Genomic DNA, 15,126 nt, shown 5'->3' with positions numbered 1-15,126 from the left:
GTTCTCTGCATCTGTGTCTCAACTTCTGCCCTGCAAACCGGTTCATCTGTACCATTTTTCTAGGTTCCACATACATGGGTTAATATACGATATTTGTTTTTCTCTTTCTGACTTACTTCACTCTGTATAACAGTCTCTAGATCCGTCCACGTCTCAACAAATGACTCAATTTCGTTCCTTTTTATCGCTGAGTAATATTCCACTGTATATATATATACCACAACTTCTTTATCCATTCGTCTGTCGATGGGCATTTAGGTTGCTTCCATGACCTGGCTATTGTAGATAGTGCTGCAGTGAACATTGGAGTGCATGTGTCTTTTTGAATTATGGTTTTCTCTGGGTATATGCCCAGTAGTGGGATTGCTGGATCATATGGTAATTCTATTCTTAGTTTTTTAAGGAACCTCCATACTGTTCTCCATAGTGGCTGCACCAGTTTACATTCCCACCAACAGTGCAAGAGGGTTCCCTTTTCTCCACACCCTCTCCAGCATTTGATGTTTGTAGATTTTTCTGATGATGCCCATTCTAACTGGTGTGAGGTGATACCTCATTGTAGTTTTGATTTGCATTTCTCTAATAATTAGTGATGTTGAGCAGCTTTTCATGTGCTTCTTGGCCATCTGTATGTCTTCTTTGGAGAAATGTCTATTTAGGTCTTCTGCCCATTTTTGGATTGGGTTGTTTGTTTCTTTAATATTGAGCTGCATGAGCTGTTTATATATTTTGGAGATTAATCCTTTGTCCGTTGATTCGTTTGCAAATATTTTCTCCCATCCTGAGGGTTGTCTTTTCGTCTTGTTTATGGTTTCCTTTGCTGTGCAAAAGCTTTGAAGTTTCATTAGGTCCCATTTGCTTATTTTTGTTTTTATTTCCATTACTCTAGGAGGTGACTCAAAAAAGATCTTGCTGTGATTTATGTCAAAGAGTGTTCTTCCTATGTTTTCCTCTAAGAGTTTTATAGTGTCCGGTCTTACATTTAGGTCTCGAATCCATTTTGAGTTTATTTTTGTGTATGGTGTTAGGGAGTGTTCTAATTTCCTTCTTTTACATGTAGCTGTCCAGTTTTCCCAGCACCACTTATTGAAGAGACTGTCTTTTCTCCATTGTATATCTTTGCCTCCTTTGTCATAGATTAGTTGACCATAGGTGCATGGGTTTATCTCTGGGCTTTCTATCTTGTTCCATTGATCTATGTTTCTGTTTTTGTGCCAGTACCATATTGTCTTGATTACTGTAGCTTTGTAGTAGAGTCTGAAGTCAGGGAGTCTGATTCCTCCAGCTCCGTTTTTTTCCCTCAAGACTGCTTTGGCTATTCGGGGTCTTTTGTGTCTCCATACAGATTTTAAGATGATTTATTCTAGTTCCTTAAAAAATGCCATTGGTAATTTGATAGGGATTGCATTGAATCTGTAGATTGCTTTGGGTAGTATAGTCATTTTCACAATATTGATTTTTCCAATCCAAGAACATGGTATATCTCTTCACCTGTTGGTATCATCTTTAATTTCTTTCATCAGTGTCTTATAGTTTTCTGCATACAGGTCTTTTGTCTCCCTAGGTAGGTTTATTGCTAGGTATTTTATTCTTTTTCTTGCAATGGTAAATGGGAGTGTTTCCATAATTTCTCTTTAAGATTTTTCATCATTAGTGTATAGGAATGTAAGAGATTTCTGTACATTAATTTTGTATCCTGCTACTTTACCAAATTCATTGATTAGCTCTAGTAGTTTTCTGGTGGCATTTTTAGGATTCTCTATGTATAGTATCATGTCATCCGCAAACAGTGATAGTTTTACTTCTTCTGTTCCAATTTGTATTCCTTTTATTTCTTTTTCTTCTCTGATTGCCATGGCTAGGACTTCCAAAACTATGTTGAATAATAGTGGTGAGAGTGGACATCCTTGTCTTGTTCCTGATCTTAGAGGAAATGCTTTCAGTTTTTCACCATTGAGAATGATGTTTGCTGTGGGTTTGTTGTATATGGCCTTTATTATGTTGAGGTAGGTTCCCTCTATGCCCACTTTCTGGAGAGTTTTTATCATAAATGTGTGTTGAATTTTGTTCAGAAGCTTTTTCTGCATCTATTGAGATGATCATATGGTTTTTATTCTTCAGTTTGTTAGTATGGTGTATCACATTGATTGATTTGCATATGTTGAAGAATCCTTGCATCCCTGGGATAAATCCCACTGGATCATGGTGTATGATCCTTTTAATTTGTTGTTGGAGTGTGCTTGTTAGTATTTTGTTGAGGATTTTGGCATCTATATTCATCAGTGATATTGGTCTGTAATTTTCTTTTTTTTTTGTAGTATCTTTGTCTGGTTTTGGTATCAGGGTGATGGTGGCCTCATAGAATGAGTTTGGGAGTGTTCCTTCCTCTGCAATTTTTTGGAAGAATTTGAGAAGAATGGGTGTTAGCTCTTCTCTAAATGTTTGATAGAATTCACCTGTGAAGCCATCTGGTCCTGGACTTTCGTTTGTTGGAAGATTTTTAATCACAGTTTCAATTTCATTACTTGTGATTGGTCTGTTCATATTTTCTGTTTCTTCCTGGTTCAGTCTTGGAAGTTTATACCTTTTTAAGAATTTGTCCATTTCTTCCAGGTTGTCCATTTTATTGGCATAGAGTTGCTTGTAGTATTCTCTTAGGATGCTTTGTATTTCTGCGGTGTCTGTTGTAACTTCTCCTTTTTCATTTCTAATTTTATTGATTTGAGTCCTCTCCCTCTTTTTCTTGATGAGTCTGGCTAAAGGTTTATCAATTTTGTTTATCTTCTGAAAGAACCAGCTTTTAGTTTTATTGATCTTTGCTATTGTTTTCTTTTTTTCTATTTCATGTATTTTTGATCTGATCTTTATGAATTCTTTCCTTCTGCTAACTTTGGGTTTTGTTTGTTCTTTCTTTAGTTCCTTTAGGTGTAAGTTTAGATTGTTTACTTGAGATTTTTCTTGTTTCTTGAGGTAGGCTTGCCTATTTTTCTATTGGCTATTTTTTTAGTCTTATTGATTTGTAGTAATTATATTTCGGAGCACTGATCCTTTATCAGTTATACAGATTGCAAACATTTTCTTCCAGTTAACAGATTTTTTTTGGTAATTGAACAGACATTGTTAATTTTGACATAGGCAAAATTATCCATCTTTTAGGTGTTTTGCTTTTGTGTCTTGGATAATCTTTCTGTATGTTCCAGCTATATTTTAAAGTTTCCAAATTTGACATAAAATTATTAGATCAGGCTTGTTAATTGTATTACTGCAAGCCACTCTCCCAGAAACATGTGATTTATGGGCTGAATTCAGCCTGTGGCCTGTTTTGCTTGGATAACAGAGAATTTACATTAGTATTTAAAAATCAGGAGAATTCAGAGAAACATATGGATTTCTGGTTGAATTCACACAAAAATTTGGATTTCTGGTTTCTTTTAAAAAAGTAAATCAAAGTGTTGTTCAGATCTTTAACTCTCTGTTGATTCACCTTCACAGGTGGTTTTCTTGCTTCCCTACATGCTCACCAGTCATCCGTCCTGTGACTTTAAAATTCATATTTGATTGTATCTCACTTTTGCTTAATTCTTGAATGGTTTCTTTGGGTCTAGAATACAGTCCCAGTTTATTTATTTATTTATTTTTTAATATTTTATTTTTAAAATTTTTATTTATTTATTTATTTTTGGCTATGTTGGGTCTTCGTTTCTGTGCGAGGGCTTTCTCTAGTTGCGGCAAGTGGGGGCCGCTCTTCATCATGGTGCGGGGGCCTCTCACTGTCGCGGCCTCTCTTGTTGCAGAGCACGGGCTCCAGACGCGCAGGCTCAGCAGTTGTGGCTCACGGGCCTAGTTGCTCCGCGGCATGTGGGATCCTCCCAGACCAGTACTCGAACCCGTGTCCCCTGCATTGGCAGGCAGACTCCCAACCACTGCGCCACCAGGGAAGCACAAGTCCCAGTTTTTTAGTGGTGGTCTGGATTTGACTTTCACCTGTCCCTTCAGCCTTGTCCTGCTCTTCCTCCCTGTGCATTCTATACTCCTACCCCATTTTTGCTTGCAGTTCTAACATGTTAAGTTATCTGTGATCTTTTCTTGTGCTCATGCTTTCTGTTTGGATTGCCTTCTCCTGCCTTGTCCACTTTTAAGTAAGAATTCCTCCTCGTGCTTTATGTTTCTGTTCATAGGTCACCAGAAGGTCACTACTTCCTATTTTATGTCCTATTTCATGATTTCCCATTCCCTTTCTTCTCTTCATGGCCCAAGGACTTAGACTCCTTTAGACTCTCTGTATACCTCATATTTATCTTTATTATATTGACTATTAAATTGTATTGAAGTCATTTCTGTGTTTTCACATGCAGGTGGAGCTCTAAGAGACTACTTACCAGGTCTTTTTTAAAAAATTTCCTCTGCTTAATACAAAGCAGAAGTGTGTGGGTGTGCATGTGTGAGTGAACTGAGTGATTAGGCCAGTTCTGTGCATTAGGAAATTTTATTTAGAAACATAAGATACATATTAGAAGTGTAACATAGATTGGTCGGATTCTGAATCTTAGTGAGTTGGAGCCTGAAAAGAGATGTATTAAAATTTTCAGTAATCCAGTAAAGAAGTAAGAGGTTGGGGCTTTAAAATATGGGACACTCTACATAAACTATAAGGTCCTACTGTATAGCACAGGGAACTATATTCAGTATCTTATAATAAACTATAATGGAAAAGAATCTGAAAAAGAATATATATATATATGTATAACTGAATCAGTTTGCTGTACATCAGAAAGTAATACAACATTGCAAATCAACTATGCTTCAATTAAAAAAAATATTTTTTTAAAAGATGGGATAAATGTAGAAAATGTTTTGGAGATAAAATTAATATGAATTGGTAACTGGATTTAGAAAGAAAGGAAGCTGTTAAATGTGACTGAGTAAGCAGATAGTATTGTAACGGGAGGAGGCAACAGACAAGGAGGTACCTTTTCAATTTTTTTCTTGTTTTTAACAATAGCTTTGAGACAGTTCACACACCACGCAGTTCACCCATTCAAAGTGTACAATTCAGCATTTTTTAGAATATTCAGAATTGTGCTATCATCTCCACAATCAATTTTAGAACATTTTTGTCACCCCCAAAAGTAACCCTGAGCCCATAAGCAGTAACTCATTTGCTCACCAACTCTTACCCTGTCCATTAGCAGACATTTCTCATATTTCCCAAACACTTCCACCCCACCAGCCCTAGGCAACCTTTCTATCTTTCACTTAACTTTCTATCTCTATGCGTTTGCCTATTCTGGACATTTCATATAAATGGAATCTTAAAATATATGGCCTTTTGTGTCTGCATTCTTTCGTTTAGCATATATGATGTTTTCAACATCCATCCATGTTGTAGCATGTATTAGTACTTTCTTCCTTTTTTTGGCTAAATAATATTTCATTCTGAGGCTATACCACATTTTATTTAATCATTCATCAGATGGACATTTGGGTTGTTTCCACTTTTTGGCTGTTGTGAGTAATACTGTCCTGGACATCGGTGTATAGGTTTTTGTGTGGACATGTGTTTTTATTTCTTTTGGGTATATATATATACCTAGGAGTGGAATTGCTGGATCATAACTCTATGTTTAACCATTTGAGGAACTGCCAAACTGTTTTTCAATATGACTGTACCATTTTACATTCACATCAGCAGTATTTGAGGATTCCGATTTATTTTCATTCTCACCAGCACTTGTTATTGTCTGCCTTTTTGATTGTAGCCATCCTAGAGGGCATGAAGTGGGATCTCATTGTGGTTTACAGCTGCATCTCCATAATGACGATGTTGAACATATTTTCATGTGCCTGTGACCATTTGTATATCTTACTTGGAGAAATGTCTATTCAAATCTTTGCCAATTTTTAATTGGGTTATTTGTCTTTTTTATTATTGAGTTGTAAAACTTCTTTAGATATTCTAGATATAAGTCCCTTATCAGATATATAAACTACAAATATTTTCTCTCATTCTAGAGTTGTTTCTTCACTTCCTTCATGGCCTCTTTTGAAGGACAAATGTTTTAATTTTGACCAAGTCTAATTTATCTATTCTTTTGTAACTTGTGCTTTTAGTGTCATATCTTAGAAACCATTGCCTGATCCAAGGTCATGAGGATTTATACCTATGTTTTCCTCTAAGATCAATTTTTTAAAAATTTGTATTAATAAGGAGGGGTCAGGGAGATAATTTTTAAATTCCAAATTTAATTGGGAATGTTGACAGAAATTGAGGTAGATATATCCAATAAGCATTTGGAAATTTGGTACCAGAAATTTAGAGAGAAAATGGGGTTGCAGTTAGAGATTTGGTTGCCTTTTATATAAAGGTGATGGTTGAAGCTATTAAAGTAGTGGATGAAATTACCAAAGGAGAAACTTGTAGAAGAAGTTGGGGGAGGCCAGTGAGAGAAATTTGGTGAAACACACATTTGACAGTGGAACGAGAACAAATGGTTAGTGAAAAAGACCAAGTAGTCAGTGAGTTAGGGAGACCACAGTGGAACAGTGCTACAAAAGCCAAGGCAGAGAGAATTTTAAGATTGACTCCTGGGTGTTAAACACTCTGCAGTGAGAAAAATAAGACTGAGATAAAGCTGCTAGGTTTTATGGGATGCCATTGGTAACATTCAGAAACGTACTTTCAAGATAATCACTGGAGGACAAAACCCGATTACGGTAAATTAAAGAATGAGTGGGAAGTAATGAAGGCAGAAACAAGATTATGAGGACATATCAAGGGTAGAGTATTTTAAAAGTAGGTGATTCTGAAATATAAATATTGTTAATACAAATCTTTGTGCTTTTAAATATCAAAAATTGCATGTGTAGCTGAAAACAGGTGCATAGATAGCCAAATTAAAGGAAAAGAGGGGTTATTTTAGTTACCAAATCTGTACCTCTTTTTTTCTATGAATAGAGAAGTTATTTTTAAACCACTTTTGAGGTATGATTGACACACAGAAAGCTGTACATATTTATTGTGTACAACTGGATGAGTTTGGAGATAGTTTCATCAGTGTATACTTATCACCACAATCTATATCCTAAACATATTCATTACCTCCAAAGGTGTCCTGCCCTCTTAATTTATTTTTAATAATTTTTTTTGTGGTAAGAACACTTACGTTTAAGATCTCCCCTTTTAGCAAATTTTTAAGTGTACAGTACAGTATCATTAACTACAGGAACTATGCTGTACAGTAGTTCTCTAGGACTTACTCGTCTTATATAACTGAAGCTTTGTATCCTTTGACTAATGCCTCCTCATTTCCTCCTTAGATCAGCCCCTGGCACCCACCATTCTATTCTGCTTCTAAGAGTCTGACTATTTTAGATTCCACCTATAAGTGATACCATGCAGTATTTGTCCTTCTGTGTTTAGCACATTTCACTTAGGGTAGTGTCCTCCAGGTTCATTCTCATTGTTGCAAGAGGTGGGATTTCTTTCTTTTTTAAGGTAGAATAAAATTCCATTTGTATGTGTATATCACATCTCGTTTATCTATTCATCCCATCGTTGAATATTTAAGTTGCTTTTGCCTCTTGGTTATTGTGAATAATGCTGCAAGGAACATGGGAATGCAGATGTCTCTTTAAGATCCTGATTTCAGTTCCTTTGGATATATACACAGAACTGGGATTGCTGGATCATATAGTATTTCTATTTTTAATTTCTTGAGGAACCTCCATAGTTTTCTGTAGTGGCTGCACCAATTGAGAGTCCCGCCAACAGTGCAGAAGGGTTCCCTTTTCTCCACATCATCGTCAACACTTGTTATCGCTTATCTTTTTGTTAATAGCCATTCTGACAGGAATGAGGTAATACCTCATTGTGGTTTTTACTTACATTTCCCTGATGATTAGTGGTGTTGAGCACCTTTTCATAATACCTGTTGGCCATTTTTATATCTTCTTTGGAGAAATGTCTATTCATTCCCTTTGCCCATTTTTTAATCAGGTTGTTTGGTTTTTTGCTATTAAATTGTAGGAGCTCCTTGAATATTAACCTCTTATCAGATGTATGGTTTGTAAGTATTTTCTCGTATTCTGTAGGTTGCCTTTTCACTTAGTTGTTATCTGTGCTGAAGCTTTTAGTTTGATGTAATCCTACTTGTCTGTTTTTACTTTTGTTGCCTGTGCTTTTGGTATCATGTCTAAGAAATGCTTTCTAAGGCCAATGTCAAGAAGCATTTTTTCCCATGTTTTCTTCCAGGAGTTTTATTGTTTCAGGTCTTACATATAAGCCTTTAATCTATTTTGAATTGATTTTTATGTATGATGTAAGATAGGGGTCCAGTTTCATTCTTTTGTATGTGGTAATTTTCCCAACACTGTTTATTTAAGGGGCTATCCTTTTCCCATTGTGTATTCTTGGCTTCCTTGGCACCTCAGTTGACTGTATGTAAGTGGATTTATTTCTAGGCTCTCTACTGTGTTCTGTTGACCTGTATGTCTGTTATTTGTGCCATACTATTTTGATTACTGAAGCTCTGTAATATACTTTGAAACCAGGAAGTGTGATGCCTCCAGCTTTGTTCTTCTTGCTTAAAACTGCTTTGTCTGTTTGGAGTTTTTTGTGGTACCATATGAATTTTAGGATTTTTTTTTCCTGTTTCTGTGAAAAATGCCATCAGATTTTAATAGGGGTTGCCTTGAATCTGTAGATCACTTTAGGTAGGATGGACTTCTTAATGGTGAAGATTTGGCAGTTACTGTCTGACCTTTTATTATCAAACTTAAAATGTCATTTCAGGTTTAATACATTTTTCCTGGTGATTTCTCTCTGATAATGACTGTTTTTTATGACGTGGTCCTTTCCCACTGAATATTAAAATGGCTATACCAGGGAGTGGGGAAAAGTTTCATAGTCAAAACTGGTGCTCTCAGGTGGTAAGAGAAGGGCAGCAACTCATACCATATAGAGAAAAACAGTGAGGTAGATTTAATTCCTTAAGCATTCAGAATTTATCCTAGTTACTGTGGCCGCCATGTAACCACCAACTCTGTAAGCTTTATTTGTAATTGAAGCAAAATCAGAGTTAGCAAAGAGAAGTAAGCAGGAAGAGATAAGGCAAGTTGCTCCCACCATAGATGCAGATTGTTTGGTTTAGAAGGCCTCATCTGCTCCACAGGACACCATTAGTTTCCAATAAAGAGGGAGGAATTTTGCAGCAAGGAATTCACTCCTTGAATGATAAAGTCACAAATAAGGGATGGCTACTAGTGGTGCCTTTTGACCATTTATTAAGCTACATTAGCTCACTTTCTAAGAAACCTGTGGAAATGTTTAAATTGAGGTAATTTCTTAGCATATCGTATGAGGAAGTAGGGATGAAAATAAGCTGTGGATTTTTGATGAAAATTTCTTTGTGGACGAACCCTGTTATTTACCTGCTATATGTTTAAAGATACATGAAACTCATCAGACTAGGATTATAGAATGCTATGGGGGGAAATAATTTATCCTTAGCTAATAGTCTTTGTAATGATTTTAAGTAAGAATGGCATATGTGAAAACATTTAAAACTAACTACATGGTATTTCTGTTTTGGGGGTTAAGCCCAAGTATTAATTGGGTATAGAATAAGTCCTCTGTTAATATATACACATAGTTTTTAGTTAGATAAAATGTACATAATATTTGTGAGATTTGTCAAGTATACTTACTGTATTAATAGGCCACATAATCACTTTAAAAAAAAAAAAGTTGGGTAGGAAATAACTCCATTGCTGTTGAGACCATAATCTCTTTCTTTGGATAACATATCAAAACATTTAAATATGTATAAACTCTATAACCTATTAAAGGCCAAAGTAGCTAGTGATCCTGCCTGTGCTCTTTTTGAATCCTCTTTATTTAATCTTCCAAAGGCAATTGACATACATCCAAAAGAAGTGCCGTCGTGAACCTGATGGACCTGGGGTAGCAGCGTTAACTAGTGAGGAGCGAACTCGATGGGCTAAGGTTGTAATTTACATTTTTCTTTTCTTTTGAGGTATAATTGACTTACAACATTATATTCAACTATACAACATAAGGATTCAATGTTTGTATATACTGAGAAATAATCACCACAGTAAGTCTAGTTAGCGTCCATCACCATACAGAAAACTAAAAAATACATTTTTTGTAATTAGAACTTTTAAGATATACTCTCTAGAAGCTTTCAAATCTGGAATACAATATTATTAACTATAATTTACACTTTTGGGGTGAGGGTATGCTATTTTTATTTTATTTACATTTAAATTTCAAACACTGAGCTCAAGTATATGCTGTCCCTTTGTTCAGATTTTTGAAATAAAGATAAACGGACAGACAGCTTTAAGCTTTAAGCAGCATTAAATACATTGTACAATATTAAACTACTAGAGAAAATCTAGGGGGTGGCATAACTTTATACGTTTATGCATTTAGTAGCACAGGTGTAGGGACCAGCCATGCAGTTGGAGGAAAAACCTGTTCAGGAGTCAACAGAGAGGTCCTTGAATTCACACTTTTCTTGATGAACCTTTTCTGTAACTTTTTGAGAACCTATTGAGATTTTCTGGATATTTCGTATTTAATTTGTAACATTTTATTATTATCTCCTTGCCCTTTAGGCACGAGAATATTTGATTAGTCTTAATCCAGAGAACTTGACTATGTTAGAAAAAATTCAGAGCAGTTTACTGGTGTTTTGTTTAGATGATGGCAGTCCACGTGTAACACCGGAAGATTATTCTCAGGTATTCAACTATCTTGTTTTGTTATTTCTTCCCACAGATTTTTCTGGAGGACTCTTGTATAAATTGAACATGAGAAAAATTTTGTTACATGCAGGCTTTTTTTTTTTTTAAACCACTTTATTAAGGTATAATTGACATACAGAAAGCTGTACATATTTAATATATACAACTTACTGAGTTTGAAATATACACCCATAAAACCACTGTGAAACATAATTGTGAAGACAGTTGTTTCCTGTATCTTGGAAACATCTTTTATCTTAGAATGGGGCAGCTAAGAAAAGAAAGTGCAAATACTAAGTCATAAAATAGAAATATTTAATGCAGGCTCTTAAAACATTTTCTTAGAGATATATATATATATATATATATATATATATATATATATATATACAGACACACACAGACACACGTATCAAATGAATCTTATACATAAATAATGCTCTGTAAATTCTTACCACATTGTTTAGCTCCATTTAGACATATCTTACATGTTGTTTAAAGAAGTATGTCTATTATTTGCTTATCAGATGTCAGTGGTTCCCAACCTTTTCATTGATTATATATATACAGGAAATTTGCATAAGACGCTAGGCTAAATGAGATTTCATACCAAATGTGACATGAGAACCTACCTATAACCCACACCAGTGGGCCTTGATACCTTAGTTGGTGAGGTCTGTCCTAAGAATTATATCATTCTTGTGATTTATTTTATCTTTTGGTTTTATAGAACACACTGACTTTAGTGAATTTAAGGGTAATTGTGGCCTACTTTTTTTTTTCTGGGGCAATATCATTTCCTGGGAAAAAAATAAAAGGTAGTAGTCATATTTGTAGGAATCTCAGAGTCTTTTGAAAACACTGAAGTTACTTCATAATACATTCATCAATATTAAATGATAGAAATAAAATAATATAGGACTGAAAAACCTTGTAGCTAAAAAACAATTTTTCCTCTTCCTTAGCTGCATTTTTTTTTTAAGTAGAATCAACAAGCTTCTTGAGGAAGAATGTGTTTTAATGAAGTGTTGCTCAAACTTTTTTGCTGCAATCTACAGTTAGGCATATTTAGATTGCAGCCCATTACACACACACACACGCCCACAAGCGTGTGCACACTTACACATACATACATAATAGAAGTTTCACAAAACGGTAATAATTACTTTGACTATCTGCGATGTACTCTGATATTTATGTTCTATTTTATTCTTTCTTGTAAAGAATGTTTACTGTGGTTTCATGACTCACTTATGGCCAAAACTTACCATTTTAGAAACTGGCTTAGTAGGATATGAATTCTTGAAATATTTTTCTTGTAACTAGACTTTAATGACTAAACTTATCAATGCCTCTTATCCTATTCAAGTTGCAAAAGCCTTGTCCTTTCAATTGCATATTCTCTAAACATTCATGAATGTTGTGCCATCACTCTCTTTTCTGGTAGAATTTCTTGGATTTTGAGTACTATTTAAAGTCAGGGCCAGAATTATTATCTCTTGAGTATAACTAACATTTTATTAAATTTGGTTTACCTGAAGAGGAAAAGTGAGATCGTGTGTGTGTGTGTGTTTGTGTGTATTTAAGATATAAATACTTAAAAACCAATATTAAAATCCTTTAAATTTGGAAATACTACATTTATTTTAGGTTGCTACAAAGGTCCTTACTGGAGATCCAACAGTACGCTGGGGTGACAAATCTTATAACTTGATTTCCTTTTCTAATGGAGTATTTGGCTGTAATTGTGATGTAAGTAAACTACTGAAATTATTTTTTCCTTTTACTCTTTTAGGTTAATTTAATGGCAGTAATCTACAATACTTACGCTGTCCTGTGATAGAATAAGCAAACACTTATTTAGCTTTATGGCATTAGAGTAAAAGGTTTAGTTATGAATTCTCAGTGAAAATAGAGTATAGGACAAATTATTTTCATCTGTAGTCAGGATAACAGTGTGGTGTGTATCTGTAAAGTGGAATTTGCTTGCATTTGTATGTAGTATAAGCTCTTTTAAAATCCACTGTTACCTGTTGTTGAAAATTACAACCTATTTGAAAAGATATAGCATTAGTATATGTTCTATGCACAGAGAAATGTCTGTGGATATATTTCTACATTTACCTAGTAATTTTGTAACCTTGTAAAAAATAAATGACACATGATCTTTGGAACATTATTTACTTCTGGATATTAAAATGTCTGGTACTGAATACTATTTTTTACCTTCTTCATAAAACAAACACATGCATACACACACACAACTTTTCTTGTTTCTTTTCTGTTCTCCCATGGTTGTCTTCATTAGCTCTACTTTGCCATTTTCTGATGGACATTCAGGAGGTCTATGAACCAAGAAAATTAAAAAATCAACCTAAGTCAGAATTGCAATATATACTTATAACCTCATTATAATACTTTTCATAAAGTATATGATTTGGTATAAAGTAGTGTGAGGTAGATTTTTTGTTTGTATTTGGGGGCTTTCCTCCAAAGTATTGATATTTAGGGACTGTAAGATACTAAACAAAATCCTGTTACGTTGATCTGGGTTCAATAGTTGTATTAATCAGTATTTATTCAGTTTTAGGTGATAGAAACCTAAGTCAAACTGGCATTAGCTTACGAAGGTATTTATGGCATAGGGGTACAGCTAAATTTGGGTAATGCTGACTTCCAGTGTCCAGATGCTTTCATTAGAAATTTCTCTCTCCATTTTTTGGCATTACTTTCCTATGTTTGGCTTTATTTTTATGTAGGCTACACCGTGTGATGGTTGTACCTACAGTCTCATGTTTTCACAGCTCTCCTTGTAGATTAGTGTTCTCCGTGGAAATAGCCAGCTTTTTTTTTTTTTTTTTTAACCCCAGTGGTTCCAGCAAAAGACCTGGGAATAATGCTCATTGGTTGTATTGGCCTGTGTGAATCATGCACATTCCAGGGAGTTAGCTGCTCTGATTCGCCTGGCCTGGGTCACATACCAAACCTTGGGACCTAGCTGGTAGAATCACTCATTCAAACCACCACAGAGATGTGTGCTGATTGCCTAAAGAAAAATAAAGTAGCTGTTATTGCCAAGGAAGGTGGTGTGGTTAATGCGCAGGTAATAGAATGTCTTCTACAGTAAGTCATCAGGGTGAAAGGTTGCCGTGAGTCACTTTGAAGATTTGTTGTCTGTCCTCTTCCTTACGAGTCCAGTGTTGACAAAAGATTTTGTGTTACTTGCCTCAGCTTTTTTCTCTTCAGCTCCTTGTTTGATTCTTCTTGACCTCCTCAGTTTGGTTCATAGCCTCACTATTCCCTGTCTGTCCTTCGTAAAGTAGCTAACTACCTTCTGGCTTCTTCCCTCCATTTCTCGTTGACTTGTCAGCTGCAGTTGGTTACCCTCTTCTTCATATGCATCTGACACTGCCTTCAACCTCCTAACAGTCTTTTCCTGTCTCCGGATTCTAAAACTGAGCTTAATATTATTCATAACCATTTTCCCCTGTGTCTGCTCTTTTCTCTGGTTTAATAGTTTCATTGACCATTTCTACATAGGTAGCTTGCAGTTATATTTTTCCAGTTTTTACCTATTATTCTCATCTTGTGAGTTTTGTTTCACCATGTGTTAAATTGTCCAAACTGGATGTTACATTGTTCCGTGAGGGTTAGTTCCTCTCATCATCTTGCTTTCCTCCCTCACTCCCAACCCCCTAAAAAAACCGCCTTGCACTACTTGGATTTTTACTGATGGCATCAACATCCTGCTGTTTGCTCAAATTCAGGAGAAAATAACTTTAATGATGTTTCTATCTTTGAATAAAAATACTGGTCCCATAATGAGCATATATCTTTGCACAACTGAAATGCTTTCCTGTAGTAAAGTGTATGGACATGTTTCATGTGTATGCATTGTCACCCATATACTTATCAGACTGATCTGATGATCTCCACTTGACAGTATGCTTTTAAGATTCCATGTAGGTTCCCCTTGCAACCTACAATGATTACTGAAAATGCTATTTTACCAATGTAAAACATTATTAGTAAAGTATATATACTGTAAAGTTAAATTGTTCTTAATCCAAATTCACATTGCTGTTCTCTTCCATTGGTGCTTGAATATATACTTCTGTGATTATATTACATAATAGCATTTCCCTGTTGGGATTTAAAATCCTGGGGTCAACTATTTTGTCTTCCTTATATAGGCTTTGTTGTAGGCTTTTGTAGAAGTACATAGGAAGCATGTAATAAACATTAGTTGTTAATAACAGTAGTTACTAATTATTGCTGTGGGCCAGGATCTGTAGTAAGTACTTTATAAGCATTATTAAAATCATTTTTCACAGCTGCTGTATGCGACTAGGTATT

The 15,126-nt window shown here is 35.0% G+C and overlaps 1 protein-coding gene across 9 annotated transcripts in view; it reads left to right on the top strand.

Moving 5' to 3' along the window:
* Positions 1–15,126, top strand: part of CROT (carnitine O-octanoyltransferase) — a 98,173-nt gene that overhangs the window by 21,975 nt on the left and 61,072 nt on the right. For all 9 annotated transcript variants that reach the window (XR_009008914.1, XM_007170297.3, XM_007170294.3 and 6 more), the window contains exons 8-10: positions 9,910–10,003; positions 10,642–10,767; positions 12,421–12,522. Coding sequence is in view for 8 of the 9 variants with exons in the window: in XM_007170297.3 (XP_007170359.1) it covers positions 9,910–10,003; positions 10,642–10,767; positions 12,421–12,522 (322 nt within the window). In the remaining variant the exon portion in view is untranslated. The remainder of the gene's footprint in view (positions 1–9,909; positions 10,004–10,641; positions 10,768–12,420; positions 12,523–15,126) is intronic.

The sequence above is a fragment of the Balaenoptera acutorostrata genome, chromosome 7 (assembly GCF_949987535.1).
Source record: "Balaenoptera acutorostrata chromosome 7, mBalAcu1.1, whole genome shotgun sequence".
Taxonomy (NCBI): Eukaryota; Metazoa; Chordata; class Mammalia; order Artiodactyla; family Balaenopteridae; genus Balaenoptera; species Balaenoptera acutorostrata.
The sequence above is the reverse complement of the archived record's forward strand: the minus strand, read 5'-3'. Positions and strand labels throughout refer to the sequence as shown.